Source organism: Cyprinus carpio, chromosome B1, assembly GCF_018340385.1.
Source record: "Cyprinus carpio isolate SPL01 chromosome B1, ASM1834038v1, whole genome shotgun sequence".
Lineage (NCBI taxonomy): Eukaryota > Metazoa > Chordata > Actinopteri > Cypriniformes > Cyprinidae > Cyprinus > Cyprinus carpio.
Window position 1 is genome coordinate 9,644,804 of NC_056597.1, and position 27,988 is coordinate 9,672,791.

At 35.3% G+C, this 27,988-nt stretch overlaps 1 protein-coding gene across 2 annotated transcripts in view; it reads left to right on the plus strand.

The window, feature by feature from the left end:
• Window positions 1–24,770, plus strand: part of arhgap10 (Rho GTPase activating protein 10) — a 73,529-nt gene extending 48,759 nt beyond the window's left edge. Inside the window, exons 15-23 of one of the 2 annotated variants that reach the window (XM_042716519.1) lie at window positions 2,789–2,876; window positions 3,447–3,505; window positions 4,485–4,590; window positions 6,869–7,028; window positions 10,034–10,172; window positions 13,971–14,130; window positions 19,977–20,081; window positions 22,318–22,409; window positions 23,612–24,770. In XM_042716519.1, coding sequence (XP_042572453.1) covers window positions 2,789–2,876; window positions 3,447–3,505; window positions 4,485–4,590; window positions 6,869–7,028; window positions 10,034–10,172; window positions 13,971–14,130; window positions 19,977–20,081; window positions 22,318–22,409; window positions 23,612–23,700 — 998 coding nt within the window. In that variant the 3' untranslated portion in view covers window positions 23,701–24,770. The remainder of the gene's footprint in view (window positions 1–2,788; window positions 2,877–3,446; window positions 3,506–4,484; window positions 4,591–6,868; window positions 7,029–10,033; window positions 10,173–13,970; window positions 14,131–19,976; window positions 20,082–22,317; window positions 22,410–23,611) is intronic. The other variant, XM_042716520.1, reaches the window with a different exon arrangement.
• The last annotated feature ends 3,218 nt before the right edge of the window (window positions 24,771–27,988 follow it).

Consider the following 27,988-nt stretch of genomic DNA (forward strand, 5'->3'; position numbering starts at 1 on the left):
AGCCACTCTAGAGTCTAATAGACATTAACACTCTATACGGATCCACTGTCCTCATCTGAGAACAGCCTGAGCCCTTGTAGTTGGCTCATGAACTTAAAACCTGCCAAATATCCAGAGCACAAACTACTATCCATCTCATTTTTGAATTCAGAGCACTCATTCACAGGCTCTGCAGTTGTTGGATTATATCCAGGCATTCTCTTTATTTAAAGTCTATAAAGTTATTATGTAAAGAATTGTAAGATCAGATCAGAGTGGAATGACCAAACAAAAATCCATGCGTTAATTTCCAGATAAGTCAGTGTCACGGCGAAATTATCTTAGTGCTAAATTAAAAGCTGTGTTTGTTTTCTTGACAGACTTTTTCTCACCAAAGTGACTCAGGAGGATGAGCATGCATTATGTTGTATTGAGATGTCAGTAGAATGCAAATTGAGTGTTAAGATGAAACCACAGAGTGCTAATAAGATGTCTGTATTGGAGCTGTGATGTGCTCACAGGGACACAGGTTGAGGACTCAGGTAGTTGGCATGTCGTTTTAATTAAGCAATAAATCATGAGAGGCCATGTGATTGTTGGCATTTATCATTTATTAACAACATTTGCCAAACATGTTCAGGCTTATAATAATTTCTAATTTAAACAAAATAATCACACAGAGCCATTATATAATAAGTGTCACATTTCATTTTGCCTTTATTTAGAGTGGTCTAACCACTCTATATTCACTCTATATTTATGCCAGTAGCATGAATATAGAATGTAAGGAAGCCTCAGGAACTTGAGGAGGGAAAAAATGCTGCTATATTTGTTTTCATTTTTAACACATTTAACAGCCCATATTAACGATGGACATTATAGAAAAATAAACTGTTTAAAAAAAAAAAAAAAAAAAAAAAAACAATTCATAAAAAAAAGTTTCCAAAAAATATTAATTACATTAATAAGAAGAAATGTTTCTCAGGGCTCCAAACTGCGAAAAAACAGTCGCATTTGCGACCAAACATATTAAATTGCGAGTGAAGTTTTTGCTGAGGTTGCCGCTGGCCGCTGGCGCAGCTGTCTGAGGGTTGAGGTGAGGGTAATGAACATCAGTGTTTTAAAAGAATGCAGAGCAGTGAAAGATTAAATGTTAGTTTATTTGGCAAAAAGAAAAAAAATCTGTTTATGTCGTCAACATTGGACTCTATTATAATATGTGGAGTATTAAAAGGATACTCCATCCCAAAATGAAAATTTTGTCATTATTCACTTACCCCCATGTCGTTCCAAACCCGTAAAAGCTTTGTTCATCTTCGGAACACAATTTAAGATATTTTGGATGAAAACCAGTAGGCTTGAGACTGTCACATAGACTGCCAAGTAAATAACAGTGTCAAGGTCCAGGAAAGTATGAAAAGCATCGTCAGAATACTCCATCTGCCATCAGTGATTCAACCATAACGTTATAAAGCGATGAGAATACTTTTTGTACACGAAGAAAACAAAAAAATAATGACTTTATTGAACAATTCCTCTCCTCTGTGTCTCTCCAAATCAGCTTAGAGTCATTTTGGCAAATCTGAGCAGTATGCAGGCGGTGTACGCTCTTCTTTGTCAGCTGCACCACAAGGATACATTAAATAAAACAACACAACATCTCATTTGAATGAAAACAGCACATTGGTGCAGCGCGGCTGATTTGAAGAGAGACAGAGGAGAGGAATTGTTGAATAAAGTCATTATTTTTGTTTTCTTCGTGTACAAAAAGTATTCTCGTCGCTTCATAACGTTACGGTTGAATCACTGATGGCAGATGGACTATTCTGACAATATCTTTCATACTTTCCTGGACCTTGACACTGTTATTTACTTGGCAGACTATGGGAAAGTCTCATGCCTACCGGTTTTCATGCAAAATCTATTAAAATGTGTTCCGAAGATGAACATAGCTTTTATGGGTTTGGAACGACATGGGGGTAAGTGATTAATGACAAAGTTTTCATTTTGTGGTGGAGTAACCCTTTAAACAGTGGCACCCCATCGACATTACAGGCGATGTTTGTCAGAGAGTTTAAAACAGGTCAGGCTGAATTCAGCAATGTGGCTGAATACATTTGGACTGAATATTTTCATTCCTTTGCATGAAAATAGCACAAAATGGTTCAAACTGCCTTTGTTTTTCATTTTGACCTTTAATTAATTTGACTTAAATGGCTAACATTTTGTACACATGTGACCTTAGACTTGTCTGATTGTCTACTGTGTTCTATAAAAACTCACTCACATTACCATGGTTACAGCTAGCCAGACAGAGAGGTGATTGTCAGTGCTTCGGTTAAATTCTTCAAAAGATTTAAAACCCGGAGTTACAAACTCAAAGCAGACTGTTTTATGCATTATATATTTGCGTACTCTTTGTCCATCAGGAACGTATCTACAGAACCAGATTTACGTGAGCAGTGGTACAACAAAATGATGTCTGCCCTTCATGTTGTCCACTCCCTGGCCTCAGACCTTTTTATCCCTTCGTGCTTTCTTTATGTCTTTCTCATTGGTCTTGGATCTATACTGATCGAGTCCTAATCAGGTCCCTAATAAGGCAACATTATAACTACTGTATCCTAGAAAAGTTTTACCATATTTTAAAATACTGGCCCAAAACTTTTGAACAGCAGTGTTTATTATTACAATTTAAGACTTAAATAATTTATAATATTAATGCAAAAAAAACTGTACTACAATTATAGTTTTTGCTATAGTTTTTAAAGATCATTTGAACTTGAATTCTTTATTGTTTTGTGATCAGTAGATGAGAAGAGCTGTGAAATAGATTTAGCAGCCAGTGAGGACTGGGATGTCAAAACCATCACCAGTGCTTTAAAACTTTACCTGAGGTGAGTTTAAACTTTCTGCATTCTGTTTCTAGCAGATAATAAACAGCATAGCGTGTGTGTGTGTGTGTGTGTGTGTGTGTGTGTGTGTGTGTGGTCCTCTTCATTTATGAATTGAATTGAATCTCAAATAATAGTATCAAGGATAAATGAGTTAATGTGAAATATGTCAGTTTTTTAATGATTTGTCAGATTCACAGTGGGACATTCTTTCAATGACCAAATATAATTGTATGCCGTTTTATTCAACATTTAATTAATACTGCATTCAATTAATTTCTGTAATTGATGTGTCACAATAGAATAGCACAAGGCAGCAGCAGAGTGTATGTGTGTTTTTAGCTTATACTCCTCTACAAGTATGAATGATATTGGTGTGCTGGGCTCATTTTGGGCTAACAGTGCTGGGACATGTGCCAAAAACTGAGCGCAAGTACCTTCAGATGAACTTGGTTATCACTGTGTGTTTGTGTGCTCATCTAATTTCTTGCAGTGATCAGCCACATTAATCATAGTGTTGTGTATATAATAATGCCCAATAAAGCCTATAAATCTCTCCCTCTCTCTCTCTCAGAGTCTTCCAGAGCCACTAATGACATACGAGCTGTATAAGGAGTTCATCGTCCCTGCAAGTAAGGTCTTTGTCCTTGCTTAGACTATAATCAAGCAATACCCAATCAATTATTTGACAAATGCCATAAACTTTGAATATGTGCATGTCAGTGAGAGAAATGCTAATGTTTTGTGAAAGTCTAAGGTGGGGTTTAATGCTTGCTGAATGTGTCACTGAATTAAATTTTAGTCAAGGACTTTCAAATTATAAAAATGACATCAGCAGAGATGTGTTAGAGGAGGTTGTCATAGGTCTAGGAGGTGCTATAAGTCAATAATGGCAAGCCTATTAATGCTACATGTACAAAGGCCGAAGATTTACTAATTATTTATTTTGCTTTTATGAGGGCCATGTGTACAGAAACATATTATATTCAAGTTCTTCTGGAGCAGCCTGGGGTTGACAAGCCCTGAACTTTAACCACTACACCTCACCAGCCTATACTATTACACCCTGTGATGTATTGTCAATGTCAACCAAATGTATTACAAATTGTTTTAACTGAAATAAAGCTGAAATTGAATAAATTATAAATATTAGATCAAAAAAAATTAATAATTAAAAACAGAAATGTTGCCTTGGCAACTAACTAAGTTTAATATGAAGTATTAAATAAAATTATTATTTATACTTCATTATTAATATTTAATTAATTAATTCATTTAATAATATTTATTTTAAAAAGTAACATTTAAATAGTAAAAATATAAAAACTGAAAGGAATGGAAGTATGGGAATTATATATATATATATATATATATATATATATATATATATATATATATATATATATATATATATATATATATATATATATATATATATATATAATATTATTTTTATTATTATAAATTGATATAAAATACATGTATTTTGAATGTACAATTTATCTGTTTATATTTGTCTATGAATCTAATTGTAAGTTTTTAAGCATAAACATCTACATTAAGGTTTAATAGGTAATAATATTGCATATTTCATGCCTTCCTTCTACACAGAGAGCGCTACTCCAGAATCTAGAGTTCAGGCCATTCACTGCCTGGTTCATAAACTGCCAGAGAGGAACAGATTAGTGCTAAGTCTGGTTACCAAGCATCTTGCCAAGTGAGTGGAAACTGGTTTTTCTCTATCTTTCTATCTGTATACACAATTTTTTTTGTGTGTACATTCTCTGTTTTCTTTCTCCAACCTATTTACTTCTCTCGGCCATCAGCCACTATTTTCTGTCATTATTTCCAACTTTCTCCCTCATTCCATTCTTACCCTCAGTACACAAACACACACCTTCCTACCAGCTGTAGGCTACCAGACGGTTCTCTGGAGAGAAGAGAGAAAACTCTGCATGGACTTTCATACCCTCCATGCTGTCATCTAGATCAAAACTTTTTTCTAGAGAAAACAAGCCCTGCCCCTCTCTTCTCCTCTCCTCTCCATCCAGCAACTGCCCACTTAGAGAAGAGAGTTATGCAACAGCTTTCTGTAAGAGATTAGATCGGGTTAGAGATTTCTAAATAATGTTAGCTATCATTACAAGGCTTTACCTCAGGCCTCACATTTTTATATAATGTGAATGTAAGCAAATTGAAGATAAGCGCATAATCTCCCTAACCTCCGGCAATCAGTGACTGGGCAGACGCGTCTCCTCAAAATATAGAGTGGGATTTGCTGGCAGCCAAGGATGTGCAACTGAAAATTAAATTCAGGTTATCCGCCACTAAATTCCTCTTCCATCCACTCCAGCCCTCGCAAAATGCTTTAGGAGTTGGCGCAGTGCACACCCATCAGAGATGGAGATGGAAAAGCCTAATGTTGCCATGTTTTCTGAATTGGAATTAGAGAGGTGATTAATTGTTATCTGTGTGTGGTGTATTTATTTCAAAGTGCACTCTTTAAAAGTGGTAATCTGACTTTTTGAGACCTGTAGTTTGTTTGCGTTGTTCTGAAACAGGGAAAAAGTGTTCAGACCAAAAATTGTTTTTAAAGTTACATAATAGCAAACTCTATGAAATATTAATATGCTGCCCTTTTCCCCCCATTTCTGAATTTTCAAAGGAATGTCACCTGTTTCTCAAATAGGCATTAATAGCCATTTGCAGAGGAAGAATTGCATTTTGATTATGAATTATAGTTACACTAAAGCTGTATTAGGTTTATAGTACAGTTCAAAAAGAGGTCGGAAAGATTTTGTAATGTTTTTGAAAGTCTTTTTTATTATTATTTGACCAAAAAATAAAGTATAAAAACAGTAATACTGTGAAATATTGATACAAATTATAAAAAAAAACTTACTTGCTGAAAAATAATTGTGAAGCAAAGGCTGTTTTTTTTTTCAGCAGCCATTAATCCAGTCTTCAGTGTCACATGATCCTTCTAACAAGAAATCATTATAATACACTGATTTGCTGCTCAAGAAACATTTCTTATCAGTGATGAAAACATTTGTGCTGCCTAATATTTTTGTGGAAAGTGTGATGCATTTTTTCAATATCCTTTAATTAACAGAAAGTTCAAAAGAACAGTATTTGTTAATTGTTTATCTTATGTTACTTTATAAATGTCTCTTTTAATCAATGTCTTGTGTCCTTGCTGAATAAAACTATTCATTTCTTTAAAAAAATAAAAATAAATACTGACTTTGAACTCACTATTATACTCAAAATGTGTTGTTGTTTGAGCTGAATGTAATTCATAAAGTATATGCCTACATGAACCAAACTAAAGGGAGAAAAGTGCAGCAGGTTCCATGTCAAATGATCCAAGTGAGCACAGCATAAAAACATCTAGACTGTTTTCATCATGACCTAGGAATGATTTTTATTTATTTTATTTTTTTACAGAGGACAGTAAAGTTACTATTATAGGTATTTTACAAATTGACCTGCATGGACAGTACGATAAGTAATGAAATCTGACTAAAAAAATCTCCATCTGTGAGGCTGATAGCCAAAAGGTTGAAAAAAATAAATAAATAAAAAAACCTTGAGTCATTCAGCGTGCAGGTTTTAATTTTCACCCCCGTGATCTTTTAATTACAAAATTAAAACTTCAAAAGATCTTGTTTTCAAGTTTTTGACATACTGCCAACCCTCTTCTTTGTTAATGAAAGTCATTTATGTAATGGTTTTCCCCACCTCTTTTTTTTTCTATAATTAACAACCAGAGTAAATTCAGCAGAGATATATTGCAGTGAGACTGAGGACTTTATCTCTGAAGAAAGTTTGTATTGGAACGTTAACTGCATCTAGTTTCACAATCAAATGCAAATACAATGCAATAAAACGTTCTTGCTGTCTTTCATCAAAATACATAAAGTGCAGTAATTTTGATCTTTTTTTCAATCTTTCAAGTCATTTAATCATAACTTCTTTTTTTCTGTGTGTAGAGTTGCTGCCAACAGCAAACAGAACCTGATGACAGTGGCGAACCTGGGCGTAGTGTTTGGCCCCACGCTCATGAGACCACAGGAAGAAACAGTGGCAGCCATTATGGACCTTAAGTTCCAGAACATTGTGGTGGAGATTCTCATTGAACAGCATGAAAAGGTGAGACTTCTCACTGGAGATGAGTGGCCACATCTAAAAAAAACCTAGTGAGCTGCCAAAAATGCTGTCTAGGTTGGCAGCTCACGAGGTTTAAAGACACCACTAGCACCTCAGGAGTATCACATTCTAGAGAGCAGATAGTGAGTGAAATCTGTTTATTTGATTTCTAACTTTTCTACAAGGTGTTGCCATGTTGAAGTTGATGTACTTCTCTCTACAGCCAGAAGGGGGAGCCATGTCTGTTTTGACTGGCCACTACTCAGTTAGCTGTTCTTTCTGATGGCTCAGATATAGTTGGACCGCCATACTCATTTGGCTAAAATACAGGTTAAAATGCTGATTTAATCAGCTTTAGATGACAGTAATCTGGTTAATCCTAAAATGGGGTTCATTCTGGGGGACAAAGGGAGAAAGAGTGAGATTATTTCATAATCTCTAAATTATTTAGCCTACATTTGAAACAGGCTGATGAATTGCTTTCATACTATGCGCAATGTTGTGCCCAAAGATCATATTTCAGTTCAGTAATCAAATATAAACACTGGGATCCATTAATCACTTTGGCTGATTTGATTATTACTATTTGTTATTCTCTTTTGCAAAATGACCTTGGGCTATAGCAAAGGTGTTTACGAAATAGAAACTTTTATAAAATAATAATAATAATAATTATTATTATTATTAAATTAAAAACTTTCAAAATTTCAAAATGAACAACAGAACAATATATCAAATTAAACAATAATTCACAATACACTATATTAAATGATGTTTTATTACACATTACTGCTCACTACAGTATGTGTATTTAGTATATGTAATTATGCAAATATTTCTCAATATATTTTGTCGATGAAAAGCACTTCTGAAGCAGCATCCAAAATCTCGTAGATGAGCAGATTTTTTTATATACAACATTACTAGACAAAATGATATTGCGTATGACCTTGATGTTGTTTTGATCTAAGTTGAAATAAGTGAGCGAAGCGTTGAGATTCAGGAGAAGGAATGACTCTGCAGAGCTGCAGACTGATTCGCTCCTCTCCAGACTGCTGATACCCCCAGATGCACTCAACAGACAGTGTTTTGCATTCAGGTCCATCTGTAGTGAGAGATAGAGAGAAAGAGAGAGAAGTTGGAAGTTGTGAGACAAAGAAGAAACGAGGGGGGAAAAGTGTGTAGACCGAGGGCAAAGAGAGAGAGAGGGGTGAGAGGGTAACAAGAGAGAGGCAGGGCTGGATGGAGAAAGTCTGAGAGAGTGAGAGAGAGGAATGGGCAAAGACTGAGATGGAAAAAGAGAGAGAGAGCTGGCTTTGCTGTCGTCTGCAGAATTTCACAGCAGTATCAAATTTCTATCCCTTCTACCAGCTCTCTCATTCCTTTGTTCATCCCTGTCGAGACTCCCAAACTTCTGTCAACCTCCGTCACTCACACCGGCCGTCTGGGGTTCAAATATAAACACGGTGTGACTATAATGAAGCCGAAGCTATTATGAAAACATGTTTCCTGTGTTGTCACTGAATGGCTGCCACTCGTTCAGATGCACGTCAGTTTGAGTGGCTCTCAATGAACTGGGCAACATGCCTAGGGGTCTATTTAGGCTTAACTCTCATGAGAGCTCTGTTTTATCTGACGAAAAACAACCCTTGTTCTGTAGGTGTGGCTGGATCACGAATGCTACACGCAAACATAAACACATTTAGGTAGATCGGGGGCCGCATTCTCTTCAGAAACAAACGTACTCCACTGTGTGTTCAGTGGCTCAGATGTGGGAAGTAAACGATGACTGCTATGTTCATTATTACATCCAACAACAAAACACCTCAATTGCTTAGGAGCCATTCTTGTCTAAAACTGCTCTGGCATCGAAACAATGGTGGACTGATGACAGCTCACTCAGAGCAGGTCTAAGGTAAGACGTGGGAGGGGCATGGGTCCATGTGAAGTCACACAGCCAAGAATCTGAGAATGGCTTGATTTGAAAAAGGGGATATTATTTATCTGGATTTTTAATAAACCATGGATTTTTATCATTATAGGGTGGTTGTGTACACACATTGCCAACACACATTTCAGTTTAAACAACATGCAAAAGTGAATTTTGCACCCGATGAACCCTTTAAAAAGTACAAAATGTATAATAAAATGGTGCAAATGTGCACATATTCCACACATATATTGTGTGCTATATTTCAAGTGTTCTGAAATGATATCTTTTGAATACCGATGCACCAAAATTTTGGCGACTAAAAATAATAGGCCTAAAATGGCAAAAAAAGGGGGGAGGGGGGTTTGGAGGGCTGAAATTGATCAAAACAATGACAATTAATGAGCACTTCTCCAATGATGATTTTTCGTCAGGTATAAGTGACTTCACTGTGACCAAGAATAATGCTGGAGTACCAATATATAAAGTTTGTTTATCTGTAAAATCAAAAGGCTTGTGGCCAAAGAATTTTACTACAACTGGTTTAATTTATCGCCTGAGAACTCTACAGCTTAAACAGTTCAATTACCCAACTGTCCAAAATTAATAAACTTTATTTTCAGTTTTGGATTTTTGGAAAATTTTAATTATTTTATTTTATTTTTAAATTTCAGATCAGTTTGGCGGATTACTACTTTTGAGTGAGGAACAGCCTGAAATTAAATCCTTATTCCCTCTAAATCTAGTATTAAAAGTATTGCTTGACCGTTATAATCACCATGCACTATATAGAAAAGAGCAGCTTAAACATTACTATAAATATCTTATTCTGTGTTTCATGCAAGACAGAAGGTCATACAGGTTTTGAAATGCATGAGCGTGGATTGACTGTTCCTTTAAGATACAAGTCTTGAGAGCATCCAAAATATTTATTTGTTTTTAGCTCCACACATTCGCACTCGCATGCATAACCATAATTTCTCCGCAGGCATCAGCTCTAAACAGACTGTTTACTTTGATTTTTACACACACAATGCAGTCTAGCCAGCAAATCCAACTAACTTTTTTGTTGTTTTAGATATGCGGGGATGCTCCGAGCAGCTCTCCATCCTTAGCTGCTACACCCCTCTCTGCGCCAACCAGACAGTCCAAGAGCCTCAGTCGGCAGAATCGCCCGCTGGCTGTATACAACCCGCAGGTGCTGGATATTCAAACAGGTACGAGAGACTAATCAGCTTTAAGCGCTGTAAGTTCAGGGAAACACCACAAGGACTTATAGTTGTCACGTGTTTGCTAACAAATAAATAATATAGAGCCTGTATTTGCATAATATAGGGAAAAATAAAGGTAAGCAGACCCACACAGACGCTCATACATACCAAAATCACAAAAAATACTGGAAAAAACTCCTGCAGAGCCTGGAGACACAATATATAATATCTAAATTATTTAGCTATTACTTTTTCTTTAATAGTAAAGAGATGCAGCAATTCGTAGATAGAAATGTTCAGTTGCATAATCCTGGTGGTAAAATCAGCATGTTTTCCAGTGCTTATGCAGTTTATTTCCACATGGAGTTTGACCATTTCTCTCATTGAGGGTTCATGACTATGTAAGACTACTGCACACTGTGCAATCAGATGTGATGCTGTGCTGAAACATGCTGATTACCCATTGTCACTCTGGGCTACAGGATGTAGTTTGCCAGTCCATATTTAGGTGGATAACTGATGCCTTGGTTGCCCTGGACTGCTTAGAAATGTCACTCACAGTGTTAAATTCTCTATTTGGGTTTGATACGCCACCCAACAGGAATGATTTCAGACTGGGATCAGTGCAGGATTATCCTTTGGTTTTGAACAGTGAATTTTTATTTTTAGTACAGAACAAAGCAGACCATATCTAAGCAGACCATATCTCCCGTTTCACTTTTCAGTTAAGCAGTTATGAGGGTTTTATGTCTTCACTTGTTCTTCTACACTGCAGCTGTGCAGGTGTACTCAAACTAGTATTGGCTTTTTCACAAAGTGAATTAGCACATCACAAAGCTTTCCAAGAAGTGTTGGGTTTCAAAAACACTGCAGTTTTCAGGGTCAGACTAACCACACTTTTCCACACAAGATAGTAAACACTGGTTATTTGTTTAGTAGAGATCTCTCTGCTGTGGGATGGTACTATAGAAAGGGGATGTGGCCACTGCCAACATAAACACACTACAGTGGAAAACTGTAAATGTGTGCATTTATAATGGATTCACGAAAAAGCAAACCCATCAGTATTTTCAGGTTTTAGATTTGTGTGGAATATGTAAAACTTAGGTTGAAAAGTGTGACCACCCTTATAGTATCCAGCCAAATACTATACTTTACACAATTTCTATTGGTAAAATATTAGGATATAGGACAGAACAGGATAGAACAGTGACTTTTATGCAAGTATTTTTTGGTTTTAAATATTAAATGGCAGCTGTCACATTGGTTGGATACTCAGGAGTGTTAAAACCAATAACAAACTGTCAGTTTCAGAAATAAAACATCAATTTATTTCTACAAAGGCATGAAGAATGAGAAAGGATGAGAAAAGGATCAAAATATCACCTCAAGATTTGTTTTTAAAGAGGGTGCAATATGAATCCTTACACTTGAGATTTTTTTTCCTCGAAAAGCTTGTTTAAAACACTTGAATGTAAAAACTAATATGAGGACAGTTAAAAAAAAAAAAAAACTAAAAACTTATTTTACTAGTTGGATCATAATACAATTCTTAGAAAATGTTCATATAATTTTCTAAATATTTTGATTAAACTACCATCTAATTTGAATCTTGTTTTTTAAACATGGAGTTTTTAGTTTTACCAGACCATTTACATACAACAGAACACAAGAACACATGCACACACACTCATTTCTCATTTCTACTTACCAAGCTCATAACTATGGAGTATTCACATAACATATTCATCAACTCTTTCCCCGCCAGCATTTTTGAAAAAAGTTGCCAGCCACCACCAGCGATTTTGATGATTTTCACTAAAATTTGATGGCCTACAGTATATTTTGCTGTATGAATTTTTGAATATGCAATACACCAAAATAAAGATCAAAGCCTATACTTTTAAGTTTTATTCTAGCTTAAAGCATTCTTTTTTTATCAACACTTAATGAATATAGGTAGGTTTCCTAAAAATTTATAATTTTGAGCAAAAAGGTGAGAAAATCTAATTTTTATCAAAAACTACATCTGGATAATATTCAGTACAATTATCAAAGCAAAAATCCAGTAAATTGCTTCCATCCACACCTCCAAAGCTTGCACAGCCATATACCACTTCCTGGATCATCATTTTACTCCGTAACATTATGCAGTTTCATTTATATGCTGTCTATTTCTGATGATCGCATTATTTATCATATGCATCTGTTTACATAAGAGATGGCTAGTTTTTCCGTCCTGTTCATGTGTGTTTTTGTTCAGGAGGTTTTCGGGAGGTACTCGTTCAGAAGTACCTGTAATAGCGCCCCCGAGTGTATAACAGTGAAAACACGAAAAGCCATAAAACTCATCAATGGCGGAGAAGCGTTGTCTTCTAAATGACAAGAAAACTAGTCAATGGCGTGGAAAGAGTTAAACTATCATATAATTTGAATCTTGTTTTTTAAAACATGGAGTTTTTAGTTTTACCAGACCACATACATACAACAGAACACAAGAACACATTAGGAATATGCCGGTATCAAATTTTCATGTTGCGATTAATTGCTAATGCTTTTATCACTGTATTATGGAATTTAGTTTCAAAAAGTGGTCAAAATAACGGAACTTTTAAATACAATAAAGCAATACAGAAAAATATATGAAGTTAAAAGTTTCACACAGATTAAAGTGCAAAAGAACTATAAAGACCAATAGATACCACTTTACAATAAGACCTCTTTAGTTAATGCATTAACATTAACAATGAGCAATAGCTACATTTGCTACAGAAGTTAGTAATCTTTGTTTAAAAATACAAATCTTCGTTCATGTTAGCTCATTAAATAACACAGTTGCAACTTTCGATTTTAACAATGTGTCATTAAATACTGGAATACCTAAGATTAATGAATGTTCAGAAGAATTTTTAATTGGCAGTTTATGTTAACTAATGAATTAACTAATGTTAACTAATAAGGCCCTAATGTAAAGTGTGAATGAACAATAAAAAATCTAAACACTTTCAAACAATATCTAGGGCATGTTGTAGTCCAGATTAAAATGTAAAAAAATAAGTTTGAAAATAAATAGCCTATTAAGTCTAAATATTTAAGTATTTTGCGTTGTGATGAACACCATAGCAAATCCACAAAATCTGAATGGCTATTTAAATCTATTATATATATGCTGTCTATTGCTGATTATCGCATTATTTATCATATGCATCTGTTTACATAGGAGATGGCTAGTTTTTCCGTCCTGTTCATGTGTGTTTTAAATCTATTATATATTTGCTGTCTATTGCTGATGATTGCATTATTTATCATATGCATTTGTTTACATATTCGTGCTTGTTTACAACAGAGCACACGCATCTTTCAAGCAGCATAGAGCAGTTGTGCATTTTGACCAGCTGATGGGAAAAGTATTCTTAAAATGCATTCCAATTTCTGAATAATTTGTAATATATAATTGTTCACGGTATTTAGAAGTGCCCACGATAACAATATCGTGAATATTCATTACCGTGGTATATCGCATTACAGAATACCGGCACATGGTCTAGAACACATGCACACACACACTCATTTCTCATTTCTACTTACCAAGCTCATAACTATGGAGTATTCCCATAACATATTCATTAATAGTCTGAACTGATGTCAAGAATGGTTCTGAACTCTCTTTCTTTCTCTCTCTCTTTCTCAATTTCATCTTTTTTCGTTGTTATGTTGTGTTTTCTACATTTTTTTCTATTGTAGATTATTTGTTTTCCTTACCATTCTTTCTGTCTCTTGCTGCTTGCTCCCTTGCTTTGGCAGTCTCTCCATCCTCTGAGAGTCCAGGCCTGGTTAATGATGAGACATCAGTGAGCAGTAATGAGTCGGTCTCCTCCCAGTCTTCGAACGCCTCTGGAACGCCCCCCGAGAAATCTAAGAATCATCACGCCACCATTAGCACATCCCTGCTAGAGAGCACCGGGTATGTAACATAGACTCATCTCTCTCCAAACATGTGTCATAGCATGCTCATGTGTAGTACAGTGTTGGGAAGGTTACTTTGGAAATGTAATAGGTTACAGATAACAAGTTACCCTATTTTAAATAAGTAGCGTAACTATTTCAATTACTTTAATAATGTAATGTAACTGATTACATTTGTTTACTTTTTGATTACTTATCAAAGTTGCTTGAGTTGCTAAGTTGGGCTAGGATTAAGGGATCTAAAATATGGTCATGTAGAATACAGTATTAATATGTGCTTAGTAAGTACCACTAATTAGCCAATATACTAGTAATATGCATGAGAATAAGCAACTAGTTAATAGTGAGAATTGGTCCCTAAACCAAAGCGTTGCCAAATATTAAATGAAAAAAAAATGTAAATATTGTCTGAAAATTTGAAATGTTACATTGGCAACTAACTGAAATAACCATTGAAATGAACTGGAACTAAATAAAAACTAAAACTGAAATGTAAAATAAATAAAAAAATAAAATGAAAGTTAAAAGTATAAAAATAAAAGCTAAAATATCAATAAAAGTATAATAGTATATAAATGAAAGTCGTGACATTTGTCAAGTATGGTGACCCATACTCGAAATTGGTGCTCTGCATTTAACCCATCCAAGTGCACACACGCAGCAGTGAGAAGTGAACACACCGTGAACACACACACCCGGAGCAGTGGGCAGCTATATCCAGCGCCCGGGGGAGCAACTGGGGGTTCAGTGCCTTGCTCAAGGGCACTTCAGCCATGGGTATTGAGGGTGGAAGAGAGCGCTGTTCATTCACTCTCTCCCACCTACAACTCCTGCCAGCACCGAGACTTGAACCTGCGACCTTCTGTTTACAAGTCCAAATCTCTAACCATTAGGCCACAGCTGCCCCTAAATCACACTAAAATAACACTGGTCAGAAAAAAGCAGCGACAGGCAGGTATATCATGGTTTAATCTATTTTACAATTTTATCAGTTTAAAATAATAATTTGAATTTGATGCCCTATCTATATTAAAAGCCATAACCTGGCCATCCCCACCCAGCTCTACCTTATTCACTTCCAGAGTTGTTTTTTTTTTTTCTTGTGTGTGTGTGTGTGTGTGTGTGTGTGTGTGTGTGTGTGTGTGTGTGTGTGTGTGTGTGTGTGTGTGTGTGTTGGTATTTTGTTCTAAGCTCAAGCCTGTGCTTGTCAACTTGAGTTAGTTCTTGGGCTGAGAGTTTTATCCTGTGCCAGTGTTATTTGCCAGAGGTTTTGCCACTGGTTTCTCAGCTCTTTCACAGCCCTTCAGATGCTGTGTGTTTGTCTTGTGTCTTGTCTTTTTGGCTCTTGTGTTGAATCTTAATAGGGCCCCACCACATTCTGCAGTGTCACCTGGAAATAAACTTTGTGTCCACACATCTGTTCGCTGCTTCCACCAGTCCACTCCCAATTTGGATAGATTTTGTTCTCACTCATTTCCGTTAACCACAACCACCATTTGATCCTGCCCCCCCTTCAGCACTCAATAACCCATTCATGTGCTCACATTCCCCCTTTTCCCCTTTACGTTAAAGTTACTCTTACTCTTTGAGCACATGCTGCTCTCTCTTCTTGGCCTGCAGTCCTGTGCGCAGACGGCGCTGGTCTTATGTAACCCTCTGCTTCTCTCCCTGCAGTTTCCCACTCTCTGCCATCAGAGGAAGCGACTCCCTGTGCGCCTGTAAATCCTGCCTGCTGTTTGTCCGAGGGACAGGTGGCCACGGCCCTACCCCGTAAACACTATTGACACAGAGAGATGTTTGCCTTGTTTACCCTTCTAGCGGGCGCTGTCGCTTGCAGAGCTACTCCTGTCCATATGTCACAAGGTTGTCCACCTGTTTATCTGTAAATCTGTCAGCCCCTGGCCTTGAAGCAGGAGAGCACAGATCATAGTTATGCTGTAGTCGAAATCCAGTCGAGATAAATGCTGAATTGTGCTTTGTCACACTTAATGAAGTTTTAGATGTTGACAGGTGATGATCACTGTGTAATTGATGAGACATTCATTGTATTCTTGCCTTTTTAGAGAGGTATGTTTCAGCACAGACAGTTTCTTTAATCCAGCATATCCATACCTGGCATAATGTGGAAAATTGTTATCCCTAGATCAGTCAATCTGTATTTGCATATATACATATAAAATTGAAAGCAGTGTCCTGTGACATGCTTCCAAATTCCAAAATTCCAAACTGTAATTATTCAGATTTTTATATGGTCTGTATTCTTGTCCTGTCAGCCATTATACTGTGTACATAGCGCATGCTCGTCAGGTTTGCACACAAATAAGGGGGCATGCTCTGTAGCCTGAATCATTTCATATTAAAGCGTGAATGAAACTACGAGCATACGTGTCAGATCCGCGTCACGTTCAGCAATGGCAGCTCTTGAAGTAATAGCAGCCAAATAACTTTAGTAACCTAGCTGCTGTGATGTCTGTAAATCAAAGAACGAAAGAAAAAGAAATCAATAACTTTTTTAGCTTTAAGGATTCATCTATATTTAATTTCAAATTTAGTGTTTGATAACTTCTGTATAATTTTTGTATATTTCAAAACTTGCTGAAGGGCACAGGTAAATGACATTTTTTTTTTATATAGGTTTATGTGAAGATTGGTTTAAGTTCACTTAAATTAGAAGTTATTATTTTTTAAAGTCTAATAAATGTTAAAATTGATAGCTCTGAATTATACTGTAATGTTGAATGGCTAAAGTCAGTGGTTAGATATTAGGAAAAAAAGAACAGTCACGATTAATTGCAGAATAAATGTGTGATTATTTATTTTATTTTTTTATTAATTGACAGCTCAGATATATATGTATATATATATACATTTTTTTAAATTAAAATTATAAAATATATTTATTATTACCCCCTAAAATACCCCCTTGTTATTTTGTTAAATTACAAAAGCATTAAATATACATTACAAAAAAAGTAGCTGTACAAAGTAATATTTTGACTCAACATTGCATAAATAATAATTATTATTATAAACCGGTTTTAATGTGTTTTTTACTGAATATTGAAATTTGATTGTATGATATGAAAAAATGAAATGATACTCTAAATATGAAACACATTGCTAATAGGTGGTGGCATGTGATGAGTGAGTCATTCAGTGATTCATTTAAACAATTCGTTTAAATGTCTGATTCATTCAGAGATGAAGCAGGTCTTTATTAATGGGTCACTGAATCACTGGCTCACTCCATTCTTTTAAAAAATGTGGATGCATTCAGTAACAAATCAGCACTGTTATGCACAGGCCCAGAGCAGTTCTGCTGTGGATTGGTTTGGAAATGTTTTTCTGTGCAGAATTGAGAAAAACAGACAATACTGGCAATATTTGATGTAAATGTAACACAGTATTAACTTCTTATTTACTGAACTATTGTATAAAATCAAGATCACCTTTGCAATAGTGTAGATATTCTAAACTATATAATATGATAGAACTATAAGACAAAAATCCATACGGGGCATTTTTGCCCTCATATTTATAATTTTTGGGGCATATACTGTAACTGGATTATCATAGGCTGCTTCATGCAGCTGTTAAACAGTAGTTCTGTTTTTTTTTTTTTTTTTTTTTTTTTTTTCTGTTTAGTAAATCATTTTTGCCTTTTTCAAATAAGATGCTTATTTGATGATCAAAAAATAAGATGTAGTATGCAATTCTGTGCCTAGTGCTATTTTTAATAGTTCAAAATGAGTGCGATTTCCCTGGTTTGGCTTAGTTGTAATTGTAAAAGCATTTTTGGGGGGCGAAACCATTTTCCTGTGGTTCTGCTGGTTGCCAGGGCAACCATATTGAATTTATCATTTTTTTTCCACTTCATTTAGCTTTTCTTTAGAGTTTGACGATTCAGATAAGAGTGTGTAAACACTTTTTTTCTGGAGTGACTCGTTACCCTGGTGAGATCTGATGTTTGATGTAACACCATTAGCATAACCTTGATTTAAAATGTGTGTGAGCGTGAACGTGTATGGAGCAGCATGTGTGGTGTAGTAGTGAAGTAGCTGGGACTCACGCGGCTGGTGTGAGGTGTGTGTGTGTGTGGCTGGTGTGAGGTTAATGAGTGGATTTGCTGCACTGCAGCGCTGCTGGAGTCTCATGCTGATGTGCAGCAGCTGAGGACTCAGAGACCCACTGCAGAGTCATAAATCACTGCATCTCTCTCTCTCTCTATGCATACTATACATATATATCTCTTTCTCTCTCCTTCTCTTTTCCTCTGTCTCTTCTGCTGGACTACACTGCTCCTCATTTGCCCCTGTGCTGCCACTATTCCTGTACCTGCAAGTCCTTCACTCCCCTCACCTTCAGCACACACACATTTCTCTCTAGTCTTCATTCTCTTGAGTTTCCAAACCAGTGTTACCGGAATCTAATTTTGAACTGTTATCTGTAGTTTTGCGCTTACAGTAAATTACGGTAAGCTCTATTGAGCATTTATGCCATAATGTATAATGAAAAAAAAAAAAAAAAAAAGGAAAACTGAAGAGAAGTGAAAATCTGATTTTTTTTAGTCATACTTTATTCTAATTACCAATTCACTCAACAAATTTAACTATTACTTATGACAAAATAAACACAAAATTTACAGCAATAAAATATTTAGTAAGGTAGTTGTTAAGTTTAGGTATTGAGTAGGATTAGGGATGTAGAATATGGTTGTGCAGAATATGTGCTTTATAAGTACTAATAAACAGCCTATATGTTAATAATAAGCTGTCTAATAGCTGTCTAAAATTGTAATTATAAAAATGAGGTTTACCAGCAAAGGAATAAATACAACTTTAAAATCAAATCAAATAGAAAATAGTTATTTTAAATTGTAATAATATTTCACAATATCAGTGTTTTTACTGTATTTTATCAAATAAATGCAGCCGTTGTGTGTATAAGAGACTTAACAAAATATTTTAAAAAATCTTACAGACCCCAAACTTCCGGATTTATGAAATCAAGATTTATGTATTTTAATTGCATATATAAAATATCCATCTATTTGGAATACACAGTTTTAAGAATGAGATTTAATAGCACTCCTAAAAAGATCATGGTTTAAATATACAATAAGCAGTTTTATATATTTATGATCAATAAATCTTAATTAGCTAAATCTTGACTGTTTCTTCATTTCATACTTTTTAAATGATTAAATTACTGATAATAACTGATGTATGCTGATTCCAAGGAATTTGAATAAATAAGTTTTGAAAATATGAATAAAAAAAAAAAAACTCAAATGGATGCCAATACTCTTGTATGGCATGATTAGTTTTTATGAGTGGCAGTATTATCATTTAATGTTGACTTCTGCAGTTCGTCTCCTGAAATTCCCAGTCCTGCCGTCGGCTATTTCTGATCTAAAGTGCTCATTTGCATTATTTGCATTTTCTAAATCCTTCAGATTCCTAGGGACGTTGGGCAGTTTTCCTCACAACCTTCACTTCTCTCTCCCTGTCTGAGATTGTGAGACTGTCTGAGCAGGAATAATGATGAAGGCATTTGTGTGTGAGGAATGCTGCGGACTTTGTCTGTTTTTTTTTGTTTTTTTTTACTCTTCTTTGTTGTCTCTGTTGTGTATTTATGTGTTTGATGTTCACAAATGGATGATTTAACTCTTCAAAAAGTGTCATATAAGCATAAAATTGTGCAGTTTGTGGAATTTAAACGCATCACTACAATCCTACATAAGCTGTATTTTTTCCACTCACTGACAGTATTTGTAAAATTGGCATCTTTTATTCTATGAGGATGGTACAGTATAAATTCTTTGTGGCATTTGTTGTTCTGCAGGATATGTACTGCCACGGCTTCATGGATGAATTCTGCCTCCCCTGCCTCAGTTACACCAGTGAAACCTGGATCTGCAGGAGCTGAAAAGAATAAACCTGAGGAAAGGTAAGATGTAAACACACTTGTCCCTGAGGAAAATGTATTGCTCATCCACTCCTCCTTTCCATAGCATGTAATTAATTTGTTCCAATCTGTTAATTTAAGTAAGTTTGGCCGGTTTTGGCTCAACCTTTCCCGCACACACACACTCGCTGTCTCATTGATTCTTTCACTCGCACTCCAAGTCTCACTTAAGCTCTCAGCCTCAGGCTATTAACTCAATCACACATGCATTCACTCACTCGCAAAGTCTTCATCTGACATTGCTTAGCCTCCGACTCGCACACTCACCAACTTTTCCTTCCCTCCTACACGCAGACACAACCCTCTCTCTCTCTCTCTCTCTCTCTCTCTCTCTCTCTCTCTCTCTCTCTCACTCTCTATCTCCACCTCTCTCTCTCTCTAACATTCCATCTCTCTCTCTCTCTCTCTCTCTCTCTCTCTCTCTCTCTCTCTCTCTCTCTCTCTCTCTCTCTCTCTCTCTCTCTCTCTCTCTCTCTCATCTCTACTTTCTCAGCTCTATTTCCGACTCTACACCTGTACACACACATTTCCTCTCAGTCTCACACTTTCCAGGCAGGGGCCATTGCAATGATCTATAGTACTGATCCTGACACAAAGATGCATTAACTTTCCATCCTATAAAATGAGTGATGCCCAGTTGCAGGTGATCAGACTCATTCAATTTAAAGTCTTTCAATCTGTTAAAAAGGTGTTGGCAAAAAATGACTGACCTTCAGGAATGACGTCTTTCTTATGTTGCAGTTGTAAAGAGCACATTTTCGTTAGAAATCCTGCAGTAACTTTCTGGGTGTCTGCCTGGTTCGTGTATTAACTTTAGGACACGTCGTTATGAGGCAATATATAAAACATTCAGCAGACTTGCAGGTGTTGAATGGTGTTATGCATCAGTGAGGGAGTCTGGAGTACATTGTTGCAGTATTCTAAGTAACCACACACTGGTTCTGTTAAAATCATGCAAATTAATAAAATCTTTGAGAAGTCATTGGAATGGACGATTAAAGAAAGATTTTATTCATTCTGAATTCATTTGATTAATTTTGAAGTCATGGAATTATTCATTTAAAATAATTGGTTGAAATGTCATGACAATTAATAAAATGTTTGAAAGGTAATAAAAAGTCATGTGAATTTCAAGGATTTTATTGATTCCTTTGATTTCCAGTTAATTAATTACAGTGATTTTTTAAAAATACATTTTGAAGTAACAAATTAAAATCTTTGACAACTATATGTAAATTCTGATTATTATTATTATTATTATTTACCTTGAAATATCAGTTTTAAAATTATTCTCATCTATCGTTAATAAATTTTGAAGTCACAAATTAAAATTTCTAGGCAACTATATGTAAATTCAAAAGATGCACCGAAATGAAAATTCTTGGCCGAAGCCGAACATGGTTTTTCTGCATTTTTTCCCTCATATATTTTGCCAATTATTTCACCATTGCATAAATTAAATAGCCAAACTGTGTTTTTTAATGTTTTGTCTACTTTTTCAAAGAAAAAAATCAATTACAAAACAACAGTTTAAAAATATTTACTTAACTCTGAACATTTTTTAACATTCTAACAGACACTATACCAACAAAGCCCAATTTAACTTAAAATTAATAAGTTAGTAAAATAATGTTTTTTGGCCATTTTGAGACCCGCTTTCTTGAATACGTTATGTATTTTTACTGTACAAATAAATGCAGCCTTGCTGAGCAGAAGAGACTTGTTTTAAAACATTAGAAAATATTACAGATCCCAGTTTGGACACTGGGTGTGAGTGTTATAATACATGTATTAATAGAACTGTTGTTATTATTATTATTATTGTCTTACTTTTCTCATTTTATTTTAAAAATGCATAAAAATGTTACTGAGCAGCTGACGAGTACAGATTTTCCTCGCGCTTTGGACTTTGTACACTGGCGCCGCGAGCTCGTGCAGTGTTTGAATACATGCAATCTGTGCATATGCCTGAATGCTGCCAAAGCTTCCTTTAAAATTAGTCTCTTTTTTTATCATATCTACTCTTTGATGGCTATCTTCTTTCTCTTCTACTTTAACACTCTGCTCTAGGATTTTTACGGACAGACGTTAATCACGCAGACTGCTTTCAATGATAACTTCGGCTGAGTCCACTTTACAGCTAGATGGAAAGTCGTGTCCTAATCCCCACCCTTCCGAATAGCGGGATGCCTACTAACTGATTGCCTCCATTTTTCAGTGTCACCCTCATGAAAGCAAAGGCTGTGTACCCCTGTGAGGCTGAACATGATTCCGAACTCTCTTTCCAGGTTGGCGCAATCTTCCATGACGGTAAGTGTTAACGTTATCACTGCCACAGGCACTCACCCGAATCCACAGACATATTGGATTTGGCGGGTCCTACAAGCACAAAAAAAAAATCTGATCTTATATCAGCATAGATGGAGGGAAAGAAGTAGGGCAGGGGTATAACATCCACTAAAATCAATTCACAAAGGACGAGACAGATAAAATATCACAAGGACCACTACAACAGCTCTTGTTTTCTGAAGACATTATATTATCAACTTCAGATGAAACATTTCAGAACTCTTGATGAATTGGACTTACAATAAAAATGATTTTGAGCCAACTTAAAATTAGAATTTTCGTTTATTGGCACCCGAAATAATACGTTGTTTTACTTTGTGTATGGAAAACGTGATAAAAAAAAAAAAAAAAAAAAAAAAAATTATATAAGAATAACCAGAGAAACCAGATAAATAATACCTGTAATCTTCAGTTCTATGAAATTATCTTAACCAGCAAAAGCATCACCTGGCATGTAATGCTGACATGAAAATGAAAGTAAATAAATAGAAATGCTAGAAAGCCAAAATAATAAATGAATAGAATTTTGGGATGTAAAATATTGCTAGGCATTTATATGCATGTTTGCTACTATATGAGAATCGAAATTAGATGGAATTTTCTGCCTCTAGTTTGCATAATTATTGTAAATGTGATTTCATATATGATATATATATATTTTTTTTTTTTTTCTCTGCCTTATGTCTAAGACAGTGTTCAGCATCCTCAGTATGCAGTGATAATTAACATTCACAGTTTTTATTATCCTAAGCACAGACAAGAAGCCTAACATACATAATTCCTCAGTGCTGCTCTTACATTAAATCATTGCTGCTCTCATCTAAAAAATTACTTTTCACCCATTACTCACAAATCTCCCACCTCTTGTGTTTGCTTATTAAACACCTTGGCTAATTTAATAAATCTTTCAGCTCTGTTTAACACACTTTGAACCCATTCTGCTTATTTTTCTCCCGAAATGAACACAGAAAATGCAAAAAAAGTTCTTCAAACTTTCCTAACTCATACCCATGTAATTTACATTCATCAGCCATGCTAACTATCCACATAAAAAAAATCAAATGTCTTCCATCTGATGAGGATTTCTTGCTTGTCTGGCATGCAGTGTGACAGAAGAGCTGCAGTAAGACTCTTACCTGTGTGTCCGTGGTTTTGCTCTGCAGTGACACTCTCCAGGGAGCCCGGATGGCTGGAGGGTGTGCTGGAGGGAAAGCGAGGACTCATCCCTGAAAACTATGTGGAGATACTGTAACTCCGAAAAGAACTATCCTCACACTTCTCTTTATATACATGGCATCCATGGTCTCGGCGGCTCTTTCACAATGACACTGCTTGTCGTTCCTCCATCCTTCTCCACACTAAAGACGTTGAGAGGAAAAAATATATACTGTATCTAAAAACACAGATGTTGCAAGCACAGGAGTTAAGTTCAAGTATAAGCTAAGATGTGCTGTATACATACAAAAGAGACTGCACTTTTAGAAATGTAAATATAAATGTGTGTGGGAAAATATGCATCCGTCATTGGGACTGTGTTGTCCTCTTTTTTTTTTCTTTTTTTTTTATTGCATGTCATAATTTTAGCCAAGTAGTTTGGGTTATTTAGCATTAGTATACTCAATACTCAAAGATACCTTGAGGATCTTTGTATTTAATATTAATATCAAGTTGCATTTAATTGGGCATGTGATGGTGTATAGTAAAACGTGTAATCTTATGACAGTGCAGTGAACATTGTCAGTTTTTGGAACACTAGAGAGCATATCAGACATAACTTTAGTGCTTGTCGGTTATTGATATTGAAATTGGTTTTTGATTATTAAATCTTTCGCATTGATTAAAACTGATGCTGAGCCTTAAATTTATTATGCATGACATGTGGGACGCTGTTCAGTAACTCGAACAGAGCAACTTTTTTTGCTATTCTGTATATAGGTTTTAATGTTATTTCGAAGAACAGAGACCGATAAATAAAAAAGTAACCCATACAATGACGTCAAATTGAATATTGCCAAGTCTTACATCTGTGTTATATACATAGAATTATTTTTGTGCAAAGAAACGTAAAAGCCAAGCACTTGCCCTCTTTAAAGTTTTAAAGTTTACCACATAGTTTTTGCAGAAACCTTAAAAATGGCAGGACTTTGTTTAATGAGACCATTTTCATTTTCTAAGAGCCCTTGATCCACGGGTTCATGTTTGTGACTGAGCGTGTCTGCGGTGATTTCAGACAGTGATTTATGACCTCTGCAAAGGTCTTGGCATTGATATCATTTTTTTTGATGTTGATCAATGTTAAATAAATAAAGTGTTTTATTCTTATATTTTGTTTTTCATTTTTATTTATATGCCAAAGTAAGTATCTATAAATAATGGAAGTCTTACGCAGCAGGGCGCTGTGGACCACTAATGTGCTTACTGGGAAAAAAAACATTTGTGATATGACTGTTGTTTAATGAAAAATAAAATAAGGTTGTGTGCAATTTTCTTAATGTCGATTAACTTAATTGCAAGGATGTGCTCCCATCAAGGTCAAAAAGACACTAAGGCTTCTGCTGAAGAACTTCAGCTTGTCTAATAATTCAAAACTTCATTACCTGATTCGTATAACCCATAAATCTCCAATAAATGTATGCATTTGTTTAATAGCAATCTTGACCATACTGTATGAGGGATAAACAATAGCCACTTTCCCACATGAAACCTGTTAAATTACAGTAAAATTGCTGGCTAACTCTTTTGGTAAATGTACCACATCTGTTGTTCGCACATTCATTATTTATCCATATTGCTGCTATTCACACATCTGTGCCAAAATACCATTATAAACTCACTGATGCCATTTTCTAGAAATTAATAAAAAAAGAAAAAACATAAAACAAGCTCTTTTATTTCAGTTAAGGTGCATTGTGTTTCGCTACCAGGTTAATTTTAGTTTCTGTCCCATTTAATGACGTTTCTTGCTGAATTGTGTCCTAAATTAGATTTGTTAGAGCTTTGTAATTAGCTCAAACTCTTAGTAAGCATTTTGATGGTTTATTGTAAATTTATTGTCCAGATATAAGCAGAATTTTGTTATTGGCACCTGTCATTTCGACACAACTGGATTTCTGTTGTATGTAAATGAACTGTTGTCAATTGCATACATTGCATTTAGAGCATAGTGGCTTATTCTCTCGCACATACTTCCAGTCCTGGAGCTGCTCTGCAGCTTTTACATTGAACCTCTCCCCCTTTAAGTGGATTAAATCCTCATTTTCTAGCAGATTTGGACTGCCTCCTCATATACTGGGCTCGAACTGGAGCACACGGCAGTCTAGGTCCTTACCGTATGGTGAATGGACTGCTTGGAAACAAAACATTTGCATCAAAATAGACTATTTTGTGGGAGCCACAACACCGCGGTTAGCACACACTGTTTGGAGCAACTGGGTCTGGTTTAAGTTATTTCCTGTTTTCTGTTCCCATTTCATTTCATGACCCCATCATACACACATGATAAGTGCACATTTCTTGCAGCATGAATGCAGTTTGTTCAACTGCGGTTAAAGGGATTTTCGTGGTTCCTGAAATATTTCTCAGTAAAATGGGATATTTAAAAATAAAGACTGTCATCATTTACTCATCTTGATATTGTTCCAAATATGTACGTCTTACTTTCTTCTGCAGAGCACAGAAGATATTTTAAAGAATGTTTCTGGGTTTTGCTCATGCAAGGAAACTCAATGGACACATTTGACTTTGAATGTATGGGGGAAAAAAAGTGTCTTATTTTGTGTTCCCCATAATAAAGTCAAAAGTCTTGGAACTACACGAGTGTGCATAAATGATGACATCATTTTAATTTTAGGGTAAACTACAAAGTCACTTTCAAGTAAAGTCAGTTGACTTGATGGCCATATTTACAAAAACTTTGAATAGCTATTTTGGCATGCAAGACCAACTCCTATCTATTTGAATGGGGAGATAGAGTCTGGTTGTCTGTTTAAGCTAACATTTAAATAACATTTCAAATCAACAATAAACATTTGCCATGAACTGTCTGATTAATATTGTTTCTTGCACTCAAATAGCATAAAAAATTGTATATTTTAGGTTGATTTAGCCTGGGTTTCAGGTTTTTATGAGACCAGAGCTTCTAACTGTAGCTACAGTGATGCAGTGACTTTACCAATTGGCAATTTTTAGTTTTATGTATGTATTTACTTACTTAATTTATTTTAAGTTATGTTATGCCATTTTGATTATATTTATTTATTGTTTTTATTTTTATTTTAATTTTAATTTTATTTTACTTTAATTTTTATTGTATATTTTTATTTTTATTAATTTTTTATTTACAGTAACTGCATTACTAGAGCTGTCCTGGAGCTGCTATATTGCACATTGGACTTTTCACTGTGTGTGTATGTATGTATGTTTATGTATGTATGTATCTATATATACTGTATATATACTGTACATGTTTTTGGTAAACTATCCCTTCAGATATACTGTTGGGTATGTTTACTTGCAGTAATTTTCACCAATTGGAATTTCAGATGTGAAGCATCCTGTTTGTATGAACCCTATTCTGAATCACATATTCATTTACATGTGCATATTTAAAAGAAAGTTGACATTTGTGTCAGAAGAGCTTTTTAGCAAATGCAGTATTCATGTGTAAACATATGTAGCACAGTACTGCTCATGTGCGCAAATAATTTTTGAATGTGATTATGAAATTAGTCAGAATAAGCCTTTACAAATTTAATTCGAACTGAGCTCAAATTTGGATATATTAAGGGGTTTACATGAAGCTTTTTCAGTCTGATTAAGCCATCAGTCTGATTATAAACTGCTTATTTAGGTGCATGTAAACATAGCTATTGAGAAATACATGACATTACTTAACTTAAGTAAAATGAGTTGCGCACATTTAGTTTTTGGGTTAATCATCCCTTTAAGAAAATGACTTTAGGAACTGACTGAATTCTCAAAAAAAGTGGTCTCTTTATGCCAGGTAGGAAGAGGGGAGGGGTTTGAAAAACACATGTGGGGTATGTTATATTTTCATAATACCAGTTGAATTTGTCTTTCACATAATGTACACCGAATCACTCACAGTAAGACCAGGAATGCATAAATAATAAACAGGGTCATTTCTTGAATTTTGATTTCTGGACAACTGAAGTAAGTCACAGCCTCTGTCTAATTAGCTTACAAAGCACCTCTGGACTGTGCGGCGTGCGTGTGTGTGTGTGTGTGTGTGTGTGTGTGTGTGTGTGTGTGTGTGTGTGTGTGTGTGTGTGTGAGTGTGAGTGTGAGCGTGTTATCACACTTCAGTGCACTGTACACATCATTAGCGTGCAAATGTCTTCCAGACTGCTGTGAGATGTGTGTGTTTGAGTGCCACGTATTACATAATTATCATGACATGGCAGAGTCACAGACATCCAATAACTAATAGAGCAGATGATAGGACGAGACATGGGAGAGGGCTAAAAATAGGCAACGTGTCGAAGAGCCGGGTGCTTACATAATCAAATGAGCCCGAGCTA